This window comes from Lissotriton vulgaris, chromosome 8 (assembly GCF_964263255.1).
Source record: "Lissotriton vulgaris chromosome 8, aLisVul1.2, whole genome shotgun sequence".
Classification (NCBI taxonomy): domain Eukaryota; kingdom Metazoa; phylum Chordata; class Amphibia; order Caudata; family Salamandridae; genus Lissotriton; species Lissotriton vulgaris.
This window is the reverse complement of record NC_141696.1, coordinates 13,554,594-13,574,507: the sequence shown is the minus strand read 5'-3', so window position 1 is coordinate 13,574,507 and position 19,914 is coordinate 13,554,594. Positions and strand designations below refer to the sequence as shown.

Sequence of the window (19,914 nt, the reverse complement as noted above, 5' to 3'; positions counted from 1 at the left end):
ATGGTAAACAGCCATTACAACAAAACTTTTACAACGAAGTGCTATTACAACGCAACTTTTACAACGCAAACTATTACAACGCATTGCTGTAGGGGGCGCTCTAGGATAGGGAATAGGTTAATTTACTATCCAATAACCTTCCCTAGTGTCCACGGGGACTGGAGTTGGAGTAGTAAATTAAATTATTCACTATCCAGCACCCAAAAGCATTATGCGATGTAATGGCATGCGATGTAAAACCTGCGTTGTAACAGCATGCATTGTAAAAGCATGCGTTGTAGTGTCATACATCCGGGTCTCATGCCTCAAGGGTGGGCAGAATTGGCCTGGGGTAAAAAACAGACCCTGCTTCATCACAATACATGCTAGGCAAGCGCATTCAGAGCAAACTTTAATTGTCATGTGCAGTGTCACAGGAGGTACCAGGCACTTGCACTCAGAGCATTATATGTTTTTTGTAAAATTAAATAAAATAATATAATGAATAATTGTAAAATATTAATGTTATGTCATACATAATTATTACATGTATGTTCATAGTAAAATATTATTGATATGTCATAGATAAGTATTAATGCTTTGTTCAAAGTCACGATAGGTACAGGGCACGAGCAGGATATGAGGGTATTCAGCAAGGAACAGCACATTTGTGGCATTTTAAGGATGATGATTGTTAATTCTGTTTGTTATTTATATGCTTTCAGGATCAAGAAACCATTGAAATGACCCTCAGAGAATCTTACGGAGCCTTGACAAAAGGTGTTGACACGTTGGACTTTACAGGAACTGCCATTCCCTCTGAACTACTCGTGATCGGGGATAAAGCCTTCCCTGTCCTTGTGAGTAACTCTGGCCAAGTTCTGATTGCGGCTAGTCACTACGGAAAGGGCCGGATTGTGGCCATCACTCATGAGGTCTACTTCTATAGCTTAAAGTTCTCACAGTTCCTCCTCAATGCTGTCCATTGGCTGAAACCCTCAGCAGATGCTCTGGTTGGTTTCCAGTCGATATTTGTCTCCATGGTGAAGACCTTCTCTGATCATGGCATCAAGGTGCAGTCCAGTGGTGAGTTTCTGGAATCCTTTGGCGTGTATTGCATGGACGCTTATAATGCCACTCAGAAGAAAGAGCTTATTGCATTCGTGAAGAACGGAGGCGGTCTCCTCATCGCAGGTCAAGCCTGGAATTGGTCTCACCAGCACGGCACAGAAAAGGTCTGCTTTGATTTTCCTGGAAATGAAGTGATCAATGTGTCTGGCATTTATTTCACATCCAACACTGGAGAGAGAGGAGCTTTCTCAGTCTCCAAGGAAATTCCAAGTAGTCCATTGCTTGTCGGGTGAGTGAAAGCAAGACCTTATACTTATACTTAAAACGTGGGGATTGACAATGGTATAAACCACTCAATCAAAAAAGCATTTTTTCTAGTCTATATAATATATAATATGGAGAAGGAACCTTCACATTAAACAAAGTAAATCAATATTGACCTGCTGTGCACACTTGATTATAATGATGTCCATAATGATTGATGCGAGGCTGAGGTTTGAAAAGATAGTGGTAGAGGTGAGGAGGTGGCAGTGGAAAGGTGTCAATTAGTAGTCATTCAAGAGCTGGGAGAGGGGTTTGGGGTTCGAAAAGTCATCTAGCTGAAATGGGTCCAAGAAGGTCTCTTTGTTGGCCAAGGTTTGAGGTTGTTCACTGACCTCTGAGGCATCAACTTGAGGCAAGATAGGATACAGTAACTGCAAAGGGTGTAAGGCATTAAAGGAATCTGATAGCCATGTTTTGACCACTAGTTTTCACAGAGGGCTAGACTTCAATGGAGTCTTAGAGTACATCTTCATTATGAGACCTAAAACCTAAGATTTCTCTATTCATCCTATTTCTGGATTTTGTTGATATTTTTTCACAGCTTCTGCTTATGGCCATTTCTAGGTGAAAATACAATTCTACTTATGGTGCCATGAGGGCAGTGCCTTCCACTGTCCTTTGTCTGGAGTGGGGCAGTCAGCAGCAATCCCATGTCACTTAGCCCAATTTGAAACCAGTCCCACCACTGCTTGCTTGTCTGCACAGCAGAAGCTGGGTTGGGTCAGTGTGTTGACGGATAGTTTTTCAAGTGGTTGTGTGGGTGGTTTGAATTACCTACAAGGTCTACTCAGAGAGAGCTGAGAGAGACACACACAACACCAGTGAATGTGTTAAAACTCATCCTATTTTTATTCCCGGGTCCTGCATCAGCACCATCAAAGCACTCAATCTAGGTCCTGTTTAAACCATTCCAAGCATCCACAGATGCCGTCCGCTATTGTCCCCTGTCTGCAGGATAAGAGGTTTTTTGAGTATTATCCTTGTAGAGGCATTCCAAATTAACAAATCCAATTTGACATTACTGTTAGCAATGCTGCACTGAAGTGATCACAGCTGGTAATCCTCTGTATGGTAGCCACTAACGCAAACTTGTCTAGTGTGCACAACACTAATAATGTTAGTTGCTCAGGATGATTTTTATTGAACATAAGTAGCTCTTGTTAGTGAAAAGGTTGGATATTCTGTCCTAGATGAAAGCCATACATTCTCACAATTTCTGATTGTTTGGGAAGCTCTGTATTCCTGCAGGCATCACCTGATAAATCTAGATAACTGCCTGAGTCACCTGTAAATTTGTGAATCAGCAATGCTTGTAGTTAATATTCATAAGTATCAAACGAGAGAGAGAGGAAAAGCTAGAGCTTGTTCACTTCCCCTGTTACATATGTAAAGATCAATGGGAACCAGCTACAGAGTAGAAGCTCCATGTGTTTGTTTGTAGATGGAAAAACATTTGTTTTTTTAGAAGACCCTCACCCACCAACCTGGTTGGTGGCATGCTTCATCATCAGGACTCACCCAAGGCATCGAGTGTTACCTTGGGTGTGCCACAGCGCCTGATTACAGCAGAGCAGGTTGTGTGTAGTGAGAGTGCAGTGAAAGTGAAAAGTGTGTAAGTTAAAAAAATGTCTAGAGGTTCCCAGATATTCAAATTACTATTTTAATAGTGGGCCTTTGGCAGCACTTAAAAACTGAGAGGTGGATATTAGTGGAGGTAAATTATGGCTCCAATATCCTGTGTGGTCAACATTTTTCAGCCAGATCTCAGTATTAAACTGGCTTTCATCAGGACCTATGTGAGTGGTGCTAAATGGTAGTCTAGACAGTGTGTATTAAGACCAACTCTGTGACGCACGCGTTAAGGTGCGATAACTGGAAGAGGATGGTTTCATCTATTGGCTCAATTCTCCGAGATTTTCAGAAGGGAGCCCCATAAGTTCTGTGTAGCGCCCGACCTGTTGTCACACTATCATCAAGGTCTGCGAACTATAGATCAAGTGTTTCTATCATCCTTTATCTATACTACTATTATAAAGAGAGAACTTGCACCTTTTGGCCAGGTAAACTCGGGAACCACAGCACCAATCACAACACCCAATACAGCGTTGGAAAGGGCAGTTGCAGCAGAAGGACATAGGCTATGAAGACGCCCACCATATACATTTAAAATGTAAAAGAACCATGCCAGCAAAGTAGTCCCTTGTGGGCGTGTCTGCATTGTGCTGTGGGTGTGTGCTGGGGGCGTGACAATCGCTGGGGGCATTCCGTCACGATTGTTGTTTTTTCTTCCCAGGTTCTATACATTCCTGCTCCCTTTAAATAGTAATTCATTGGTGGTCCCATTCTCTTAGAACCACCCCAAGCACAGTTATGGGCAAAAATACAACTAAAAGGCCCTGCAAAGCATTATGGGATAAGCTTAGCATAATTTTTAGCATTCATGAAAGGGTTTCAATGTTTTTGAATTTTACTCATCAGGGACACCTTGGGACGACAAGGTGAACTGCAGCTTGATGTATAATATTTTAAATGTGATTGCATTTGCCTCATCAGTGACATCTAGGGACGGCGAGGTGAACTGCAGCTTGATATATAATATTTTAAATGCTATTGCATTTGCATCATCAGGGACATCTAGGGACAAGAGGTGAACTGCAGCTTGATGTGTAATATTTTAAATGCTATTGCATTTGCCTCATCAGGGACATCTAGGGACCATGAGGTGAACTGCAGCTTGATGTATAATATTTTAAATGCTATTGCATTTGCCTCTTGGGGACAACTGGGGAGAAGGAGGTGAACTGCAGCTCTTTGTAGAATTATTTGGATACTATAATATTCACTTCCCACTGCTAATCTCGTCCCTTAATGGTTTGCAGGGGCTTGATCTCAAAATCATCACCTCTCTCACTGCTTGCTGGAAGCTAATTTCACTTTTGTGAAATGACTATATGCATTTTAGCATGCAGAAATACTTGTTATTTTACTTTGAATATATGAGGTTTCTGTTTTAAGAATTGAAATCTGACGGAACTAAATATTGCGGATTTATTGTACCAAGTTCGCGCCGATTCCGCCCACCCCTACTTTAAATACCCCTGCACCCCATAATCATAACCCACCCTTACTCTATAAAATACCCCAACACCCTTAAACACTAACCCATCTTAACCCTATAAATATACCCTGTACCCCAAAACCCAAACCTATCCCTAAACCCTAAAAATACCCCTGTACCCCAAAACCAAAACCTAGCCCTGAACCCTATAAATACCCCTGTACCTCAAAACTCAAACATACCCCTGAACTCTAAAAATACCCCTGTACCCCAAAACCCAAACCAACCCCTGAACCCTAAAATACCCCTGTACCCCAAAACCCAAACCTAGCCCATAACCCTTAAAATACCCCTGTACCCCAAAACCCAAACCTACCCCATAACCCTAAAAATACCCCTGTACCCCCAAAACCCAAACCTAGCCCAGAACCTTAAAATACCCCTGTATCCCAAAACTCAAACCTAGCCCTGAACGCTAGAAATACCCCTGTACCCCAAAACCCAAACCTAGCCCTGAACCCTTAAAATACCCCTGTACCCCAAAACCCAAACCTACCCCTGAACCCTAAAAATACCCCTATACCCCAAAACCCAAACCTAGCCCTGAACCCTAAAAATACCCCTGTACCCCATAACCCAAAACTATATCTGAACCAATAAAATACGCAAACTCCACAAAACATATACCTCAGTACCCCAAAACATATACCCCTATACCAATACTTGCCTTATCCAAACATTTTTAAAAAACATGCTTTTACCATTCATGCATTTACAACGAGCTACGTTAGAATCTCGGCATCAGCTCAACAACCTGTGATTCCAGGCAAATCGCTTTGTCTCCCCGTGCCTACCACAAATCAATGTGTTCTTCTGTAATGTAAATTGTGCTCATGCCATGTTGTCGAGTTCGCGCTATATAATATTGCAAGGAAAAATAAAGTAGGGAAACTCGAGTTCACACACTACTGAACGCGCACTCTTAAGTGCATCAGCAGTGCACTGTGAATCGGAGCGTTTCACAGGCCTGTCACAGATAAGAAATGCTATCAAAATGAAATCCTACGAAACAATATACTACTGGCCGGCAGCAATTCATACCCGGACAACGTCGGGACGGGCTGCTAGTAGATTGATAAAATAATATAGTTTACTTGGGAAACGCTAAAAAGCTATTTTCTGTCAATAGCATAAAAACACTGCCTCTGGGGGGAATGTGTGCCCTACAGATGCACCTGTTATGTGATATATTGCAGAATGTAATATCAACATCCTACCTTCTGTCTTTCAGAAGAGCCCTAAATCACATCTACACATCTGTTTGCAACCCTCCTCACTGCTAACAATTACCTCTTCTTTTTCAGTGTGAAATATGTGGTCACCTGCAGGGTGGGGAAATGTTGGGCTGGAGTTTTGGAATGGTCACAAATCTCTGTAGGCCCAATTCCCAAAGGTAAAAAGACCAACTTGGCGATATTTACAAAAATATGCTGGAGCGTGCTTTTAAGCAAATTTTGGCAATGCCGCTCTCATTTAAAAAAAACAGGGATACACTATATGTACAAACATATGGCACACCCCTGCATTTCCCCTAATGCTGGTGCTAAAATAGCTGTCTAGTGCCAGGGCTGACACCCTGCTGCCTTGTTGCAAGAGTGCCTGCACTGCAGGGGTGATTTTTTATATGCAGGAAGGTGCACCTTCCTGTATAAAAACAGTAAACCTTGGCAATTTGCTCTGTCTATATAATTTCTTCTCAAATCAACATCCTTAGACCAGGTATTATCTGGACTTCCATTTCGGTGCCGTCCCAGCCTTGTAAATCTGTGTCAGCTTAAAAAAGCATTGATGTTACGGTGGAACACCAACACCCTTTGTCCACACTGTGCCACAGTGGACTCTGCGGAAAGGGGCATATTTACAAGTTGATGTGAAACCTTGTTAAGAGGCTTAGTACCACCTTGTAAATATGGGAATGTTGCAACATCACGTAACAGCAGAAAAAGTGTTCCTATGGTTGTGTTAGGGGATTGTAAATAAACCCCCATAAGTCTAACTTAGATCGAAAGTCTAATTTTACTACTCTTTGGTATTCACAAAGGTAAAGTTAGACCAAAAGCCTAATCTAGACCAAAATCTAACTTTACTCGTAGTAACTTTACAATTGTGAATACCGAAAAGTAGTACAGTTAGACTTTTGATCTCACTTTACCGCGGTGAATCCTGCTCTGTATTTGTGGGATTTGCAAACTGCTAAGGTAAACGACCACTGGGACCAGACATTTCCTCCGCTTGAGTGTGACTTAAGAGTGCAGATATATCTGTGTGTCTGGCAGAGATTTTCACACTGATGCAAACATTTACGGCCACCAGGAATCCCCTTCTGGATTTCTGGTAGGTGTAAAAAATATAATGTTTATTGTAAGTGCATGTATTGGTGTGGCTGAGTTTACCTTTGTAAATCAGGCCCACATTGGTGTGCCTATCTATGTACAAGGAGATGGGTTACGGTAGAACAGGGAAGGAATAATTTGCACACTACCATACACCATGAAGAATTAACACCTCTATGCATGTGTACGTTATGTCTATTTTCCTTATTAACAGAGGGGCCCAGCTTCTGCAGTTGTAACTTCCTCCTGTAGTAAGAACAAGGTGTACCTCACTGCTGAACATGACAAAATGTTCTTGTGTGGTTCTCTGAGCCATGTGCGATTATTGTACACACTGCATGAAATTCACATTTAGGAAATGTACTTCTTTGTTGCAGACTGTGTGACAACTTTGGTATTTGTTGAACGTTTCCACAATTCAGCTGTGCTTAAACCCATGTTCATGTGTATCCTATTTGCAGAGCAAACTGTCACATTTGCTCATTATTTTCCTGAACACTCCTGTGATGCAGCACTGGAATCTCACAGGTATAAACTAAGCATTAAGTGGCTGAAGGTTTGTGCACCCCTTCTTTACACCGAAGTGAGACAGGCAGTGGTATCTGTGGGTGCACATGACAGATTCTGCAGGCATTTGAGGACAGTAGAGAAAGTGCAGTTGAGGTGCATTATCCCATTGTTTTTAGGGGAGAGATGTCTTCATGAATTAAAATATCTTCCCAGTGAGGTTGTTATAAGGTTGCATTTACAGATGTATGTTTGCAGAGTACTTACACCTGTGCAATGTGCAGGCCATCCACACCACCACTTATACTGGAGAAGGAGTTGTATGAAGATCTATGTTTTTTGAAGATTTTCATGCAAACCCCTGGGAAATTTTATGAGTTCTGTGAAATCTGGAAATCTATGTAGATCAATAAATCAATCAACCAATCAATCAGAGGTTTATAAAGCATGCTACTCACCCGTGAAGGTCTCAAGGCGCTGGGAGGGGATCATATGACAACATATCTGATGAGTAGCTCCAACAAGTTTGTCAATAGAAAAAGCTCAGCATGTGTGTTCTGTTTGCAATTTGTTAGCAAATTACACACATATACAAATGTCTTAGACATCTGCATATGCCTTGTGAATCACTTCTCAATTAAGTTTCAATAAGTTACATATATTTCCAGGTATAAGCCAGACTTTGAGGTAAAAAGCATATGTAAATAGGGCTCAAAGGCCATTAGTGAATACATACATACATACATGCATACATACATACACACATGCATACACACATACACATATACATACATGCATACATACACGCACATGCATACATAACCACACACATACATTCATTTACTTAATAGACATGGCAAAGATGTACTGCGTATAGGCAAAAAATTCATTCCCATTTGACTATACCTGGACGCTGCGTTCTGATCACGCATACCCCATTTAGCCTTCAGTCCCCTTTAGAATTGTTTCTAGAGTTTATGGAGGACCTAGATATCAAAGTAAATTTTTGGAAAGTCCTATGTAATGACATGCAGCCACCCCAGCACTCAAAGACTTTTAATATGGGAACCTCTGTCTTATCAAAGGTAAAAAAAAAGAATTATCTAGGTATCTTGTATAACCAGTCACTGAGCTGGACCTCACTTTTAACACTTAGATGGCAGTCTTTTAACTGGAACATTAACTAATTCCAGAAATGCTGGGGCAGATTTACAAGTCCCTTGCGCCTCCTTGCGGTGCCATTGCGTCACTTTGTTTGAAGCAACTGCAGCACGAACAATGCAGCTTATTTACAACATGACGCATCTAGGGAGGATCGTCACGTTGTAAAGCCCTGGGTCACATTATACCTGCTCCAGGTATAAAGTATGCAGGGTGGGCGTTCCCACGCAAAAAGCCAGGTAGAACTGACGCAGTGAGATTTACATTTCACTGCATAACTCTATGCCTTCAATGCATCAAAATCCCTATGCCTGCTCAACCCAGGCATAAGGATTGACGCAGAGCTTTTTGTATGGCACTCACCTATCTGTTGTGGCGTAGAAATAGAGTTGCGTTACTTTCATGAGCAACTCCAGCAATGCGTCACTTTTGTGTCAAAAGATGAGTCAGTATTTCTAACGCATCTGTTCCTTGCACCATGGAGCGCTGTATTTACCATGCAGTGTCCATGGAGCACTGCATGGTAAATACAGCGCTCCATGGTGGCACAAGGACATTTGGCACTGGCGCGAGGAAACAGACTCATCTATGCAGATGCGTCAATTCCTTGTAAATCTGCCCGCTGAATCTATACAGAGGATATATAGCACTGGCCTCTGTGAGTATGATCATTTTTGCATAGATTTCTTCCAGTCCCTGGGGATACAGCTACCTTAGTATGCCATGAGGAGCTCAGGATGCCTCACCTGGACGATCATATTGGATTAGCTCCTTTATTATTGTGGGCTAACCCCTTGCATGCTTATGACAAGATCAGCTCGTCCTGAGGCACAGTGGAGCTGTGCTCATGACGAGCTGAGCTCATCATAACTGCCGCGGACGGCCCACGCTGGGCTTTTTCCCAGCCTGTGTGGGCGTTCTAGGAGTCGTGATGAGCCTAGCTCGTCATGAGCACAGCTCCACTGTGCAGCATGACGAGCTGGGCTCATCACGAGCTACGCGGGGCCGCACGCAGCCCCTCACCCCAGCACCGCGGGGGAATAAGCCCTGCGTGGAAGGGGTTAAAATGTGGACATCGCCAGAGGCAGGTCTGATTCGATCTTGCATCTCAGACTGCTTGTCATTAGGTGTGATCAATCAGATACAATGGCTGAAGTTCCCTCAAGGTCACCTGTGATAAGTTGTGCCTACTTGATCTTTACAATTTCCCCAAACAATCTACCCCAATCACAAACTACACATTAAAGAACTGTTTTTAGAGCACCTTATGAATAAACGTGTGGCCGCTGCTCAGACCCAACAATCAATCATACACTATGCCACAGTTTCTACAACTTGGAGCTTAGAGCCTTACCTGAGGTGGAGCGCGTTCACTACATATCGCCACTGGCTGACTTTGTTTACACTTTGCACTTTGCACTTTAAATGAGCTTTTCTATTCCCGAGGGCAAGGCAGCAGGATCTATCTCTTTGTATGTGCAACAATTTGTAGACCAAAGCACCGTCCATTTACTCCTGTTTTGCCCTTTGTATCAAATCCAGGGCACCGTGTTTTGGTGCTGTTGCTGCACAAGGCCAATGTGAGGCTGCATAAAAATGGTTGAATTTTACTGCAGTCTTTAGTCTCAGCTGAAATCTGTTTGCAGTTTAAAAGTTTATAAAATCAGAGTTTTACATCAGGAAGAGATATGGATTTTGAGGGCTAGAGTGAAGTGGTGTGGAGGGCCATAGATTCGAGTGGCATAGAGTGAAGGTGGATATCGTAGAGTGTAGTGGTATGTCGGAGAGTGGATTGCCCTTTCACAGAGTGGAGTGGTGCAGCTTGGACTGGAGTTGACTTGGTGAGTAGTGTCATATAGGGAATTGGCACCACACAGGTCACTCTACCATAGTTTACACTTGCTGCTTCTGTGATTCTCCTTTTGGCTAAAGACGTATTTTAAAGATTCACCTGTCTGATTGTACTTTTCAGTTTTCTGCTCTGAGGCACTGATCACTTTAATGGCACAGCGACACTGTTTTTTCTTTTTAAGTTTAAAGTTTATTGAAGGAAAATGTGAAGCAAACAAAGGAAAAAACAATACATAAGAAAAACCACAATTAATGAATATTGTAAAGTTAAACAAATAAAAAGTTGTTACTGATAATTGGTAAAGTGAGTAGAGGGATACAGGGAAAATAGGGGGAGGGGGAAATCAAATTTCTATTAAAATATTATTTAAAAAAACGTTGATTGCCTGAACCCAGAGGATGTCTGTTAAATGTATGGGAGCCCAACGACCTCACTCATCAGGAACAGGATTTGTCCATGCTCGGTATGACCTTTGCTAAACGCAATATTGCTAGGCTGTGGGGGTCAGGCGATACACCTACACTCCGGAACTGGTGTACGGACATGTATGAGGCGATGATAACTGAGAAGACGGTCTTTATGCACCGTAGATGTCCACATAAATGGGAGAGGGTGTGGGGAGCATGTAATAAGTTCCGAGGTTATATCTGTAACCCACCTGAAGTTGAAATGATTGTTTTCCCCCGGGGGTCCAGAATACGAGTAAAAAGTAACGTGTATTGTATATGAGGAAATGGGTAAGATAAGCGTTGTACTATCTAAAGCACTGTTTGCAGCCAATCATGATTATATTTGTCAATGTACTGTTTGCCCTGATTTTCAATCCAATAAAAGAAATTTTTAAAAAAAGGCTAAGAATAAAAGTGATATCTAAAACCTTAATCTTTATTTATAAAGAAAAACATTAGTAAGTACAATACCTTCTTAAGCTTAAAAAACACAATAATGAACAAAGGAGTAATATCAAATTTTTATTTAGAGTTAGATTATAAAGGCAACAATTGTTTATAGTGGTTTTCTGACTTCATCAGGAGTATTAATTTTAGTAGCTGAGGTTGAAGCTATATCAGTTATATAAGAGGATAAAGGTAGCCATAAGAGATCTCTTTTAATAGATAAGGATAAGGGAGTAACATTGTCAAGTCTATGATGGAAACAAACAGCTTTCCACCATGCTTTAAAAGTAACTTTGTCGGCTTGTTTCAAGTTGGAGGTTATTAAATGAAGGGCTATTGCTAACAATAAGTCACTTAATGAGGGGTTGGAGGAGGAGGGAGTACAGGAAGGTGATAGGGGGCCTACAAAGACATTGGATGGAGAAAAAGAAATTTGGGTTTTAAAGATTTTATTAATTTGGCACCATACTAGACACCAGAAATGGGAGAGGGAGGGGCAATCAAAAAGCATGTGTTTTAAATCAGTTGAGATACAAGTGCATGACCAGCAGGTTGAGGAAGAGTCTGCCGAAAAAGAGGCTAACTTCGTAGGTGTGAGTAAAAGGCGTTTGTGAATAAAATAAAGAGTCTGAGAAGTATTAGCTGCTCTTAATGTCTTATGAATCTTTAGCCATATTTTATCCCAAAATCGTACAGACCAAAAATCTGCTAGATCTTTTTCCCAAGCCAATTCAGCCTTTCCCATGGCCCTATCAGAGGAGAAAACTAGATTTGTATATAGAGAAGAAGCAGAGGAATTAATAGATAATAAAGGAAAAAGATTGGAATATCTGGTATGAATAGTGGGATCAAGGGGTAAGGAAAGAAGGTATTGTGAGAGAGAAGGAAGGAGTGAGTCATATTGAGTTTTACGGGAAGAGGATAGATAACATTTTGATTGAAGGTCAGAGAAGGAAAGAGGGATATTATTAAGTATTAACTGTGAAATATAAATTAAGCCTTTTGGTCTGCAAATTTTCCAAGAGAAAGTGCGGCCTTTGATACGCAATAAGAGATTATGCCAAATGGACTGCTGATCTAATGAGGAAAATGAAGGATAAGAGGACGGAAGAATTAAGATTAATATTTTTCGAGTATGGGAGATGACTTGAGAACAAAACGAAGAGATATTATTAGTAACAGCAAAAGATTCATTAAAATGGAAAGGAGCTATAAAATGTTTTTCTATAGTCAACCAGAGAGCAGGAGGAACACCTTGCTCGAGAGAGAGGCAGCAAGAGGATTGTCACAGAGAAAAAGCATAGTGATATGATTTAAAATCAGGAAATTTGAGACCTCCAGAATTCTTATCAGCTTTGAGACCACTGAGTTCTATTCGACGAGATTTGTTTTTCCAGATGAATTTATTAGGTAGAGAATCATTTAAAAAAAAAAAACTAGAATATATACCGGGATCATAGACAAAAGATAAAGAATTAACAGAGAAAGCATCATCCTAATCGTGTCTAGACGTCCCCACCAGGATATGAAAAGTGGGTGCCATCGGTCTATAGAGTCAGATAAAGTTTTAATAATATTGTCAGAATTTACATTTAAGGTGTCTTGAATATTAGGAGTGAACCGTAAACCTAAATACTTTATTCTAGAGGTCTACCAAGAGAACCCAGTAGAGATAAAATACTGTTTTAAACAGAAAATATGTAAGGGGAAAACTTCATATTTGTCTGAGTTAAGACGATATCCGGATAATTGAGAGTAAGTGTCAACTTGGGAGAGAAAGGCTGGAAGAGAAGTAGAGGAATTTGCACAATATAGAAGACTATCATCAGCATAAACAGACATTTTAACATGAGTAGTATCCAGTTTAAAACCAGTAATTCTATCATCTAGCCTAATTTTCGCTAAAAAGGGTTCCAGTGCTATTATATATAAAAGGGGGGACAACGGGCATCCTTGGCGAACTCCTCCAAAGAGAGAAAAGTACTCAGAAGTTTTCACATTCACGAACATAGAGGCTTTAGGATCCGAATAAAGTAGAGAAAAAAGAGAAATCAATTTAGTGGGGAGACCAATCCATTTTAGTGCTTGAAATATAAAATCCCAGCCAATCCTATCAAATGATTTTTCAGCATCTAATGCTATTGCGGCAATGGGATAATCGAGATAGGAGGCCTTACTTAAAATGTTAAAAAAGACTCTAGAGTTATCTGAAGACAAACAACCTTTAACAAAACCTGACTGTTCTGGGTCGATAAGGTTAGGTAAAATGGGGTCAATGCGGAGCACAAGAACTTTTACGAAGATCTTATAGTGTAAGTTAACTAGGGAGATCGGAAGGTAGTTTTTGCAAGAGGAAGTGTCTTTGTTTTCTTTGGGAATGAAGCAGATCATGGCTTCCTGAAAATTTCCTGAGGAGGACCCGTCTTTAACAAAAGATTTGAAAAATAATAAGAGGTAGGAGAGTAAAAAAGACGCAAAGTGAGCATTAAATTCAATAGTAAATCCGTCAGGACCAGGCACTTTTCCCCTTTTCAGTACTGAAACATCATGTGTTATTTCAAATAAGGTAATGCCAGATTCTAATGAAGTAAAGTCAGTATTGTAAGGTGGAGAGATTATTGATTGGAAGAAAGTGCTGCTGAAGATGGTTTGTGTTCTGGCGTATAAAGATTTTTGTAAAATGAAACAAATTCATTCAGAATGTCATTATCTTTAAATAGCGAGACACCTATGTCAATATGTATGGATTCTATTTTAGTCCGCTTGCGACAAATCTTTAACTAATTTGCAAGCAATTTCCCCATTTTATTTTGACCCCCATAATATTGAGCACTACTTTTTAAAAGATAAGAGGAAGCAGCTTCAGTAGATAGTTTATTAAAAGAGAATTTGGCTTCCATAAGGTTTTTTAACAAAGCTTCAGAGTTGGAGTGGTAATAACAATATTCAAGTTGCTTAATCTTGGTTCGTAAAAAAAAAAATTCCTCCGTGAAACAAAACTTATGATAAAACCTCTGGCTGTAGCTTTAAAAGAATCCCAAATCATTACTGGAGAAGAATTTGGGGTAGAGTTAAGAGTGAAAAATTCAGACGCAAAGGATGTGAATTGGCTTGTAAAATTGGGATCTGTTAATAGTGTGTTATTAAAACGCCACCTACCAGCATGAGGTGAAAAGGGTAATAGCTCAAAATCCACAAAAACTTGAGCATGGTGTGATATCAGAATTGAGCCAATCTCGGCATGGGAAACAAGCTGAGATCGGGGTTTACTGAAGAAAAGATAATCTATTCGGGATTGTGAATGATGAGGGGGAGAATAGAAACTATATTCCTGGATGTCTGGATTACAAAGCCTCCAGAAGTCAATTAGAGCTTTACAACGTATGGCAGAAGTAAATTGGGAATGCATCTTTGTGTTGGGGAATTTTTCAGAGGAACGTCTATCTAATATAGGGTCAAGAACCTGGTTACAGTCACCTCCAAAAATAACATAATCATCAACAAACATAAGAAGTTTATCCGATATCTGAGTCCAAAACATATTAACAGGAGCATAAACATTAAAGAGTGCCAAGGGTATTTGATCAATAAGCACTTTAACAATTATCCAGCGACCTAATGGGTCATTTTCTTGATGAACTACTGATAACTGATATCTTTTATGGCATAAGATAGAAACTCCATTCTTCTTCCCTAAAGCTGGTGAAGAAAATATATTTCCCACCCAACATTTTTTCAATTTAGCTGCTTTAATATCTGATAGGTGAGTTTCTTGAATTAAAGCAATATCAACATTCAATCTAGCTAAGTGAGTTAACACACATTGTCTTTATATGGTGGTATTAATTCCTTTAACAATCCAAGTTACTAATCTACACGTTACCCATTAAAATGAGAATACACAATTCTTATACAAGCACTTGGAATAGCATATTTGTTACTCAATAAAAGATGAAAAACAATTGAAGAGAGAATTAAAAAAAGTGAGATTAAGAAGCAAAAATAATCAAATCTGAAAGATATGTTATCAATAATAAAGGAAAGAAGAAAAAAAAAGTGGAGAAGAAGGGACAGGAAAAGATAAGCAATGAAATAAGAAATCCAGGATAAAAAGAAAATAGAAATTGGAATAAAGAAGCAGTCATCAAAAATAGGAAGAAGGAAGAACAAAGGAAAACGGAAGGGAGAAGGCCAGCGACACTTTACCTGATTATAACACAAGGCAGGAAATCAAAAAATCAAATAAAAGTTTAGCCCCCTGCTCTGTCACAGTGTGTGCCAATCATACAAAGGGAATTAAACCAAACTAAATTAAGACTTTAGAGGACGACTGCACTCACAGTTTATTGCGATTGGCAGGCTAGTCCTCTGAATCTTGCGTTGTTCCTTAGGCAGCCTGAAGGCTATTTAAGAAGCGTCCCAGCAGAGACGCTCTGCCGGCGTGCCACGTCTACGCCTGGTCACCAGCAGTCACCAGGAACCCTGCCTCTTGCATACTAATGGTAAGAACATGTCTCTCATTTTATATACAAATGCTGACTTTAACCAAGTAAGGAGACAATCTCCCAGCCTACCATGCATTAGGAGTTACTCTTAGATCAAGATGGTCCCCACAGGTGTAAGCATTGTGATTTTGTGTGTTTTTCTTTTGCCTCCTAGGAAAGGTGCAATCTCTCCAATAACAATAACGTTGGTCAGGGACCCTACAAAAAAGACCGTTTTGCACTGGCAAAAGCCTGTGTGCCTCCTATCTCATGGACATGATCTTTATATGAATGCTCTTCCATCCCTAAACATGCCTTGGAACTTTTGAACCTTCTGGACTCAAAAGTACCAGACATATGCCTCATTATAGACACATGGCTCCATCCTGCAGTGCATCCGTATCTCTATAGCAGTTCACTCTGACTACAGTCTGATTAGACTTGTCAAACAGTCTGAAACAGGTGGGGATGTGACCTTTGCCTTTTGAAATATGGTAAAAATCAAGCTCTTAGAATCATGTATGACCAATTAGGTAGAGATGACTATTTATAAATTAGACACAATGTCAAATGTAACCAAGAGGCGTTCATCAGTCTATCATCTATTAGGCATAGAAAGAAAGTTTTGTACCAAGTTGATAGAATGTCTGGCACACCACATTTTAGCATCAGAGAGTTTTGTGCTGGTTGTCAATTTCAACCATCATGTAGAGATGAGCTCTGACCCTGATTTGTTCTTGGATTTGGAATCTTTAGCGCTTCATCAAAAAGAGGCATGCCCTACACATATATAAGGACATATGTTGGATCTAGTATTCACTAACTCACCCAGTTTGCAGGTCAATCCCCCATTTTGCAAGTCTGGTCAGACCATTCTACTATCAGTTTCACTTTGTTACTACGAAACCCGGGGACCATAAGGTAAGAGCCCTAAGACTGACAAGACCATGGAGAAAGGTAGTACATTCATTGTTTATACTCTCTTTTCCTCACCTTCTTCAGCGGAATCATAGAGTCATACTTTCAACCTTATATGACTTTTAGGGAACTTTCACTCAGACTTTAAATATGACTGCTGCCCCCAAAACTTAGTCAAAAAAATCTAAGAATTTAACTTCCCCCTGCTCCACAGAGTGGTAAAACATAGTTTGTAGAAAGCTGGAAAGCAAGGGGAGGACTCCAAAATATTCTTGGAATAAATTATCTACAAAACTGCATATGGAAATTACCAAAGAAATGTTAATGAATTAAGAAAGACCCATATAGTTGACTGGATCAATAATGCTGGAAATTCATCAACATAACTTTATAAGATTTGGAAAGAATTTCAATTTCAATCTGTGCCTCGTCAATACCAGCTTCTCTGGCTCTTTGTTATGATCTCACAAATCAATTTGAAGAAAGAATTTCCAAGATTTACAAATCCTTTTCAAACAATTCAGAACTAGAAGTTTTAAATCCTTCTAACTCTTCCCTCACTACTCAACCCACACTTCTGGAAACGTTTAATCCTGTTTATCCTGAACAAGTATTGGTCTTGATAAACAGGATAAAATCTGGATCCCCAGATGATCCTAACCTGCCTTACCTCATGGCCAACCTTGTACCACCCCTCCTCTGAACTGTTTAACCCCTCCTTGAGCACCGAATTCTTCCCAGTAAAATTGAAAATAGCACGTCTCATCAATCCTGAGAAAAAGCATGTCTGATCCGCTAGAGTTGGCAAACTATTGCTCCTCTTTCGTATGGAGACCGTAGTCAATCAAACACAATAAGCTCATAAACGGAGTGCTAAAACCTTTCAGACACTAACCCCCAGTCACAGATATGGGTTGAATTCATCATTGTTCTTCTGATCACTAAGCTACCACAGTTTGGATCCAGCCATATACAAATCAGTCATTACCATGTTCCTCATGGGAACAGTCCACCCGAACAAACAGGCTAGATCCTTCCGGGACCGGAAACAAGCATCCTGGGACCAGTTTCAGGGTATCACCCCTCATCAGCCAGGCTAGCATGAATCCAGTGGCAAAGTGAGCAAGGGACCCACGTCTGGACATAACCTGTCCACTAAGGGTGAACAAAGCAAACACAATAGGATGATGGATAAAGTGCTGAAATGTTTCTTACACTCATCCCAAGTCACAGATGTGGGTTGAATCCATCATCGTTCTCCTGCTCAACATGCCACCCCAGTTTGGATCCAGCCATTTGCAGATCAGTCATGACCCTGCTCCTCACCAGAACATCCAGCCCGCATTCCCAGGCCAGGTCCTTCCTGGACCGGAAACAAGCATCCTTGGACTGGTTTTGGGGTATCACCCCCCATCAGCCAGGCTAGCTTGATTCCAGTGTCAAAGTGAGCATGAGACCCACGTCTGGGCATACTCTGGCCACTTAGGGTGAAAAACGCAAACATAATTTTAATTTAATTTAAAAGCTAATAAAGTGAATGAATCACATCTGAAGGGGTATCTCCATGCTATAGCAGCACGAGAGCAGCGCCAGCAGACAGTTGAACAGCAAAAAGTTCAGTTTTCAGGAGTTTCCTGAAAATAGAAAGATCATTAAAACTTTGAAGTGTGTTAGGTAATTGATTCCAAAGCCATGGGACCATATAAGAAAAGGCTTTGCCTCCGATACAAGATTTATTAAAATGAGGAATAGTGAGGAGACATTTCTTACCAGAGCGTAAGTCCCTGCCCGGCTGGTAGGGAATGCGTATTAAAGCTGAGTAACTGGGTCCTTTGCCATTTAAGGCTTTATGAAGAATGCAGCAAACTTTGAATGCAACCCTCTTGTGAATGGGCAGCCAGTGTAGTTGTTGCAGGAGGGGGAGGGAGGCCGTTCTAGGAGGCTTATTAGTAACAAGCAGTGTCGCCATACACTGTACCACCTTCAGTCTATTCAATAATGATTCATTTGAAGCGACCAAAAGAGCATTGCAATAGTCCAGGTGACTGATGACCAGTGTCTGAATGAAGGTTTTACATACAGCTAGTGGAAGGAGGGGGAAAGTTCTATGCAGAAGATACATCATATGAAAACAGGTCCGAGCAGTAGCCCCACTTGGTGCTGCATGGACATGGTATGATCTAAATACACAGCTAAATTATTAACTACAGTCTTGGGACTGGGGGCAGTGCCCAAATTTGCTGGCCACCAATCTGCAGACCAAAGTGTATTGGCATTACCAAAGAGCTCAATCTTAGTCTTTCCATGATTTAGCGGGAGGTAGTTATCCATCATCCATGAAGAAATAGCTTTCATGTCCTCTGAGAAATTAGATTTTGTGGTTGAGGAGCTTTCATTAAAAGATAAGAGCAGTTGGGTACCATCTGCATAAGATATTATTAGGATGATGGAAGGAGTGCTGAAACTTTTCAGACACTCACCCCCAGACATAGATCTGGGTTGAATCCATCAGCATGATAAACAAAATGTAGCCTCACCCTATAGACACTAATTCCTATTTATTGTGATGATAACGGGGTTTTAAAAAATTTCCACAATACCCTTATGTTTGTATAATCCAGCTACTCATTAAAGTCACAGTGTCACGTTTCACTGTTTTTGCTCTCATTCTTTAATTTCACTTAAAAGAGAGGGAGTTACCTATGATGAGAAGTGGGTACACTGGTAATTGTTAGCCATCAACCCCATTGGTGGTTCTACCGTGAGGTACTCTCTCTCTTCTCCCACATTTTTTCATTGGACGGATGTTGGGGAGTGTGGATGGTAGCCGACAATTTTATTCCATTTTTTGTGAAATGTGACACTGTGACTTTAATGAGTAGCTGGATTATACAAACATAAGGGTATTGTGGAAATTTTTGAAAACCCTGTTATCGTTCCAATAAATAGGAATTAGTGTCTAGAGGGTGAGGCTACATTTTGAGTTTCATGGTCTGAGGGGGGGGCGGCGTCCTCCCTCTTTTTTCCTCCTTGGCTCTTAATATATTGATTTGAATCCATTATCAAGTTGGCAGTTCCTCCCATGAGGAGCAGGGTCAAGACTGATTTGTATATATCTGGGTTCAAACTGGGCTGGCTTAGTGAGCAAAAGAAAAATGGAATAAACCCAGATCTCTTGACTGGGGTGAATGATTGCAAAATGTCACCACTATGTCCATCACCTTGTTGTGTAGTGTAGTTCCTATATTCCGAATAGGCTCTGCGCATTGGA

The 19,914-nt window shown here is 40.6% G+C and overlaps 1 protein-coding gene across 2 annotated transcripts in view; it reads left to right on the top strand.

The window, feature by feature from the left end:
* LOC147693228 (TRPM8 channel-associated factor 2-like) overlaps positions 1–19,914 on the top strand; it is a 223,146-nt gene that overhangs the window by 66,889 nt on the left and 136,343 nt on the right. For both annotated transcript variants that reach the window (XM_086933634.1, XM_086933635.1), the window contains exon 2: positions 705–1,339. In XM_086933634.1, coding sequence (XP_086789760.1) covers positions 723–1,339 — 617 coding nt within the window. In that variant the 5' untranslated portion in view covers positions 705–722. The remainder of the gene's footprint in view (positions 1–704; positions 1,340–19,914) is intronic.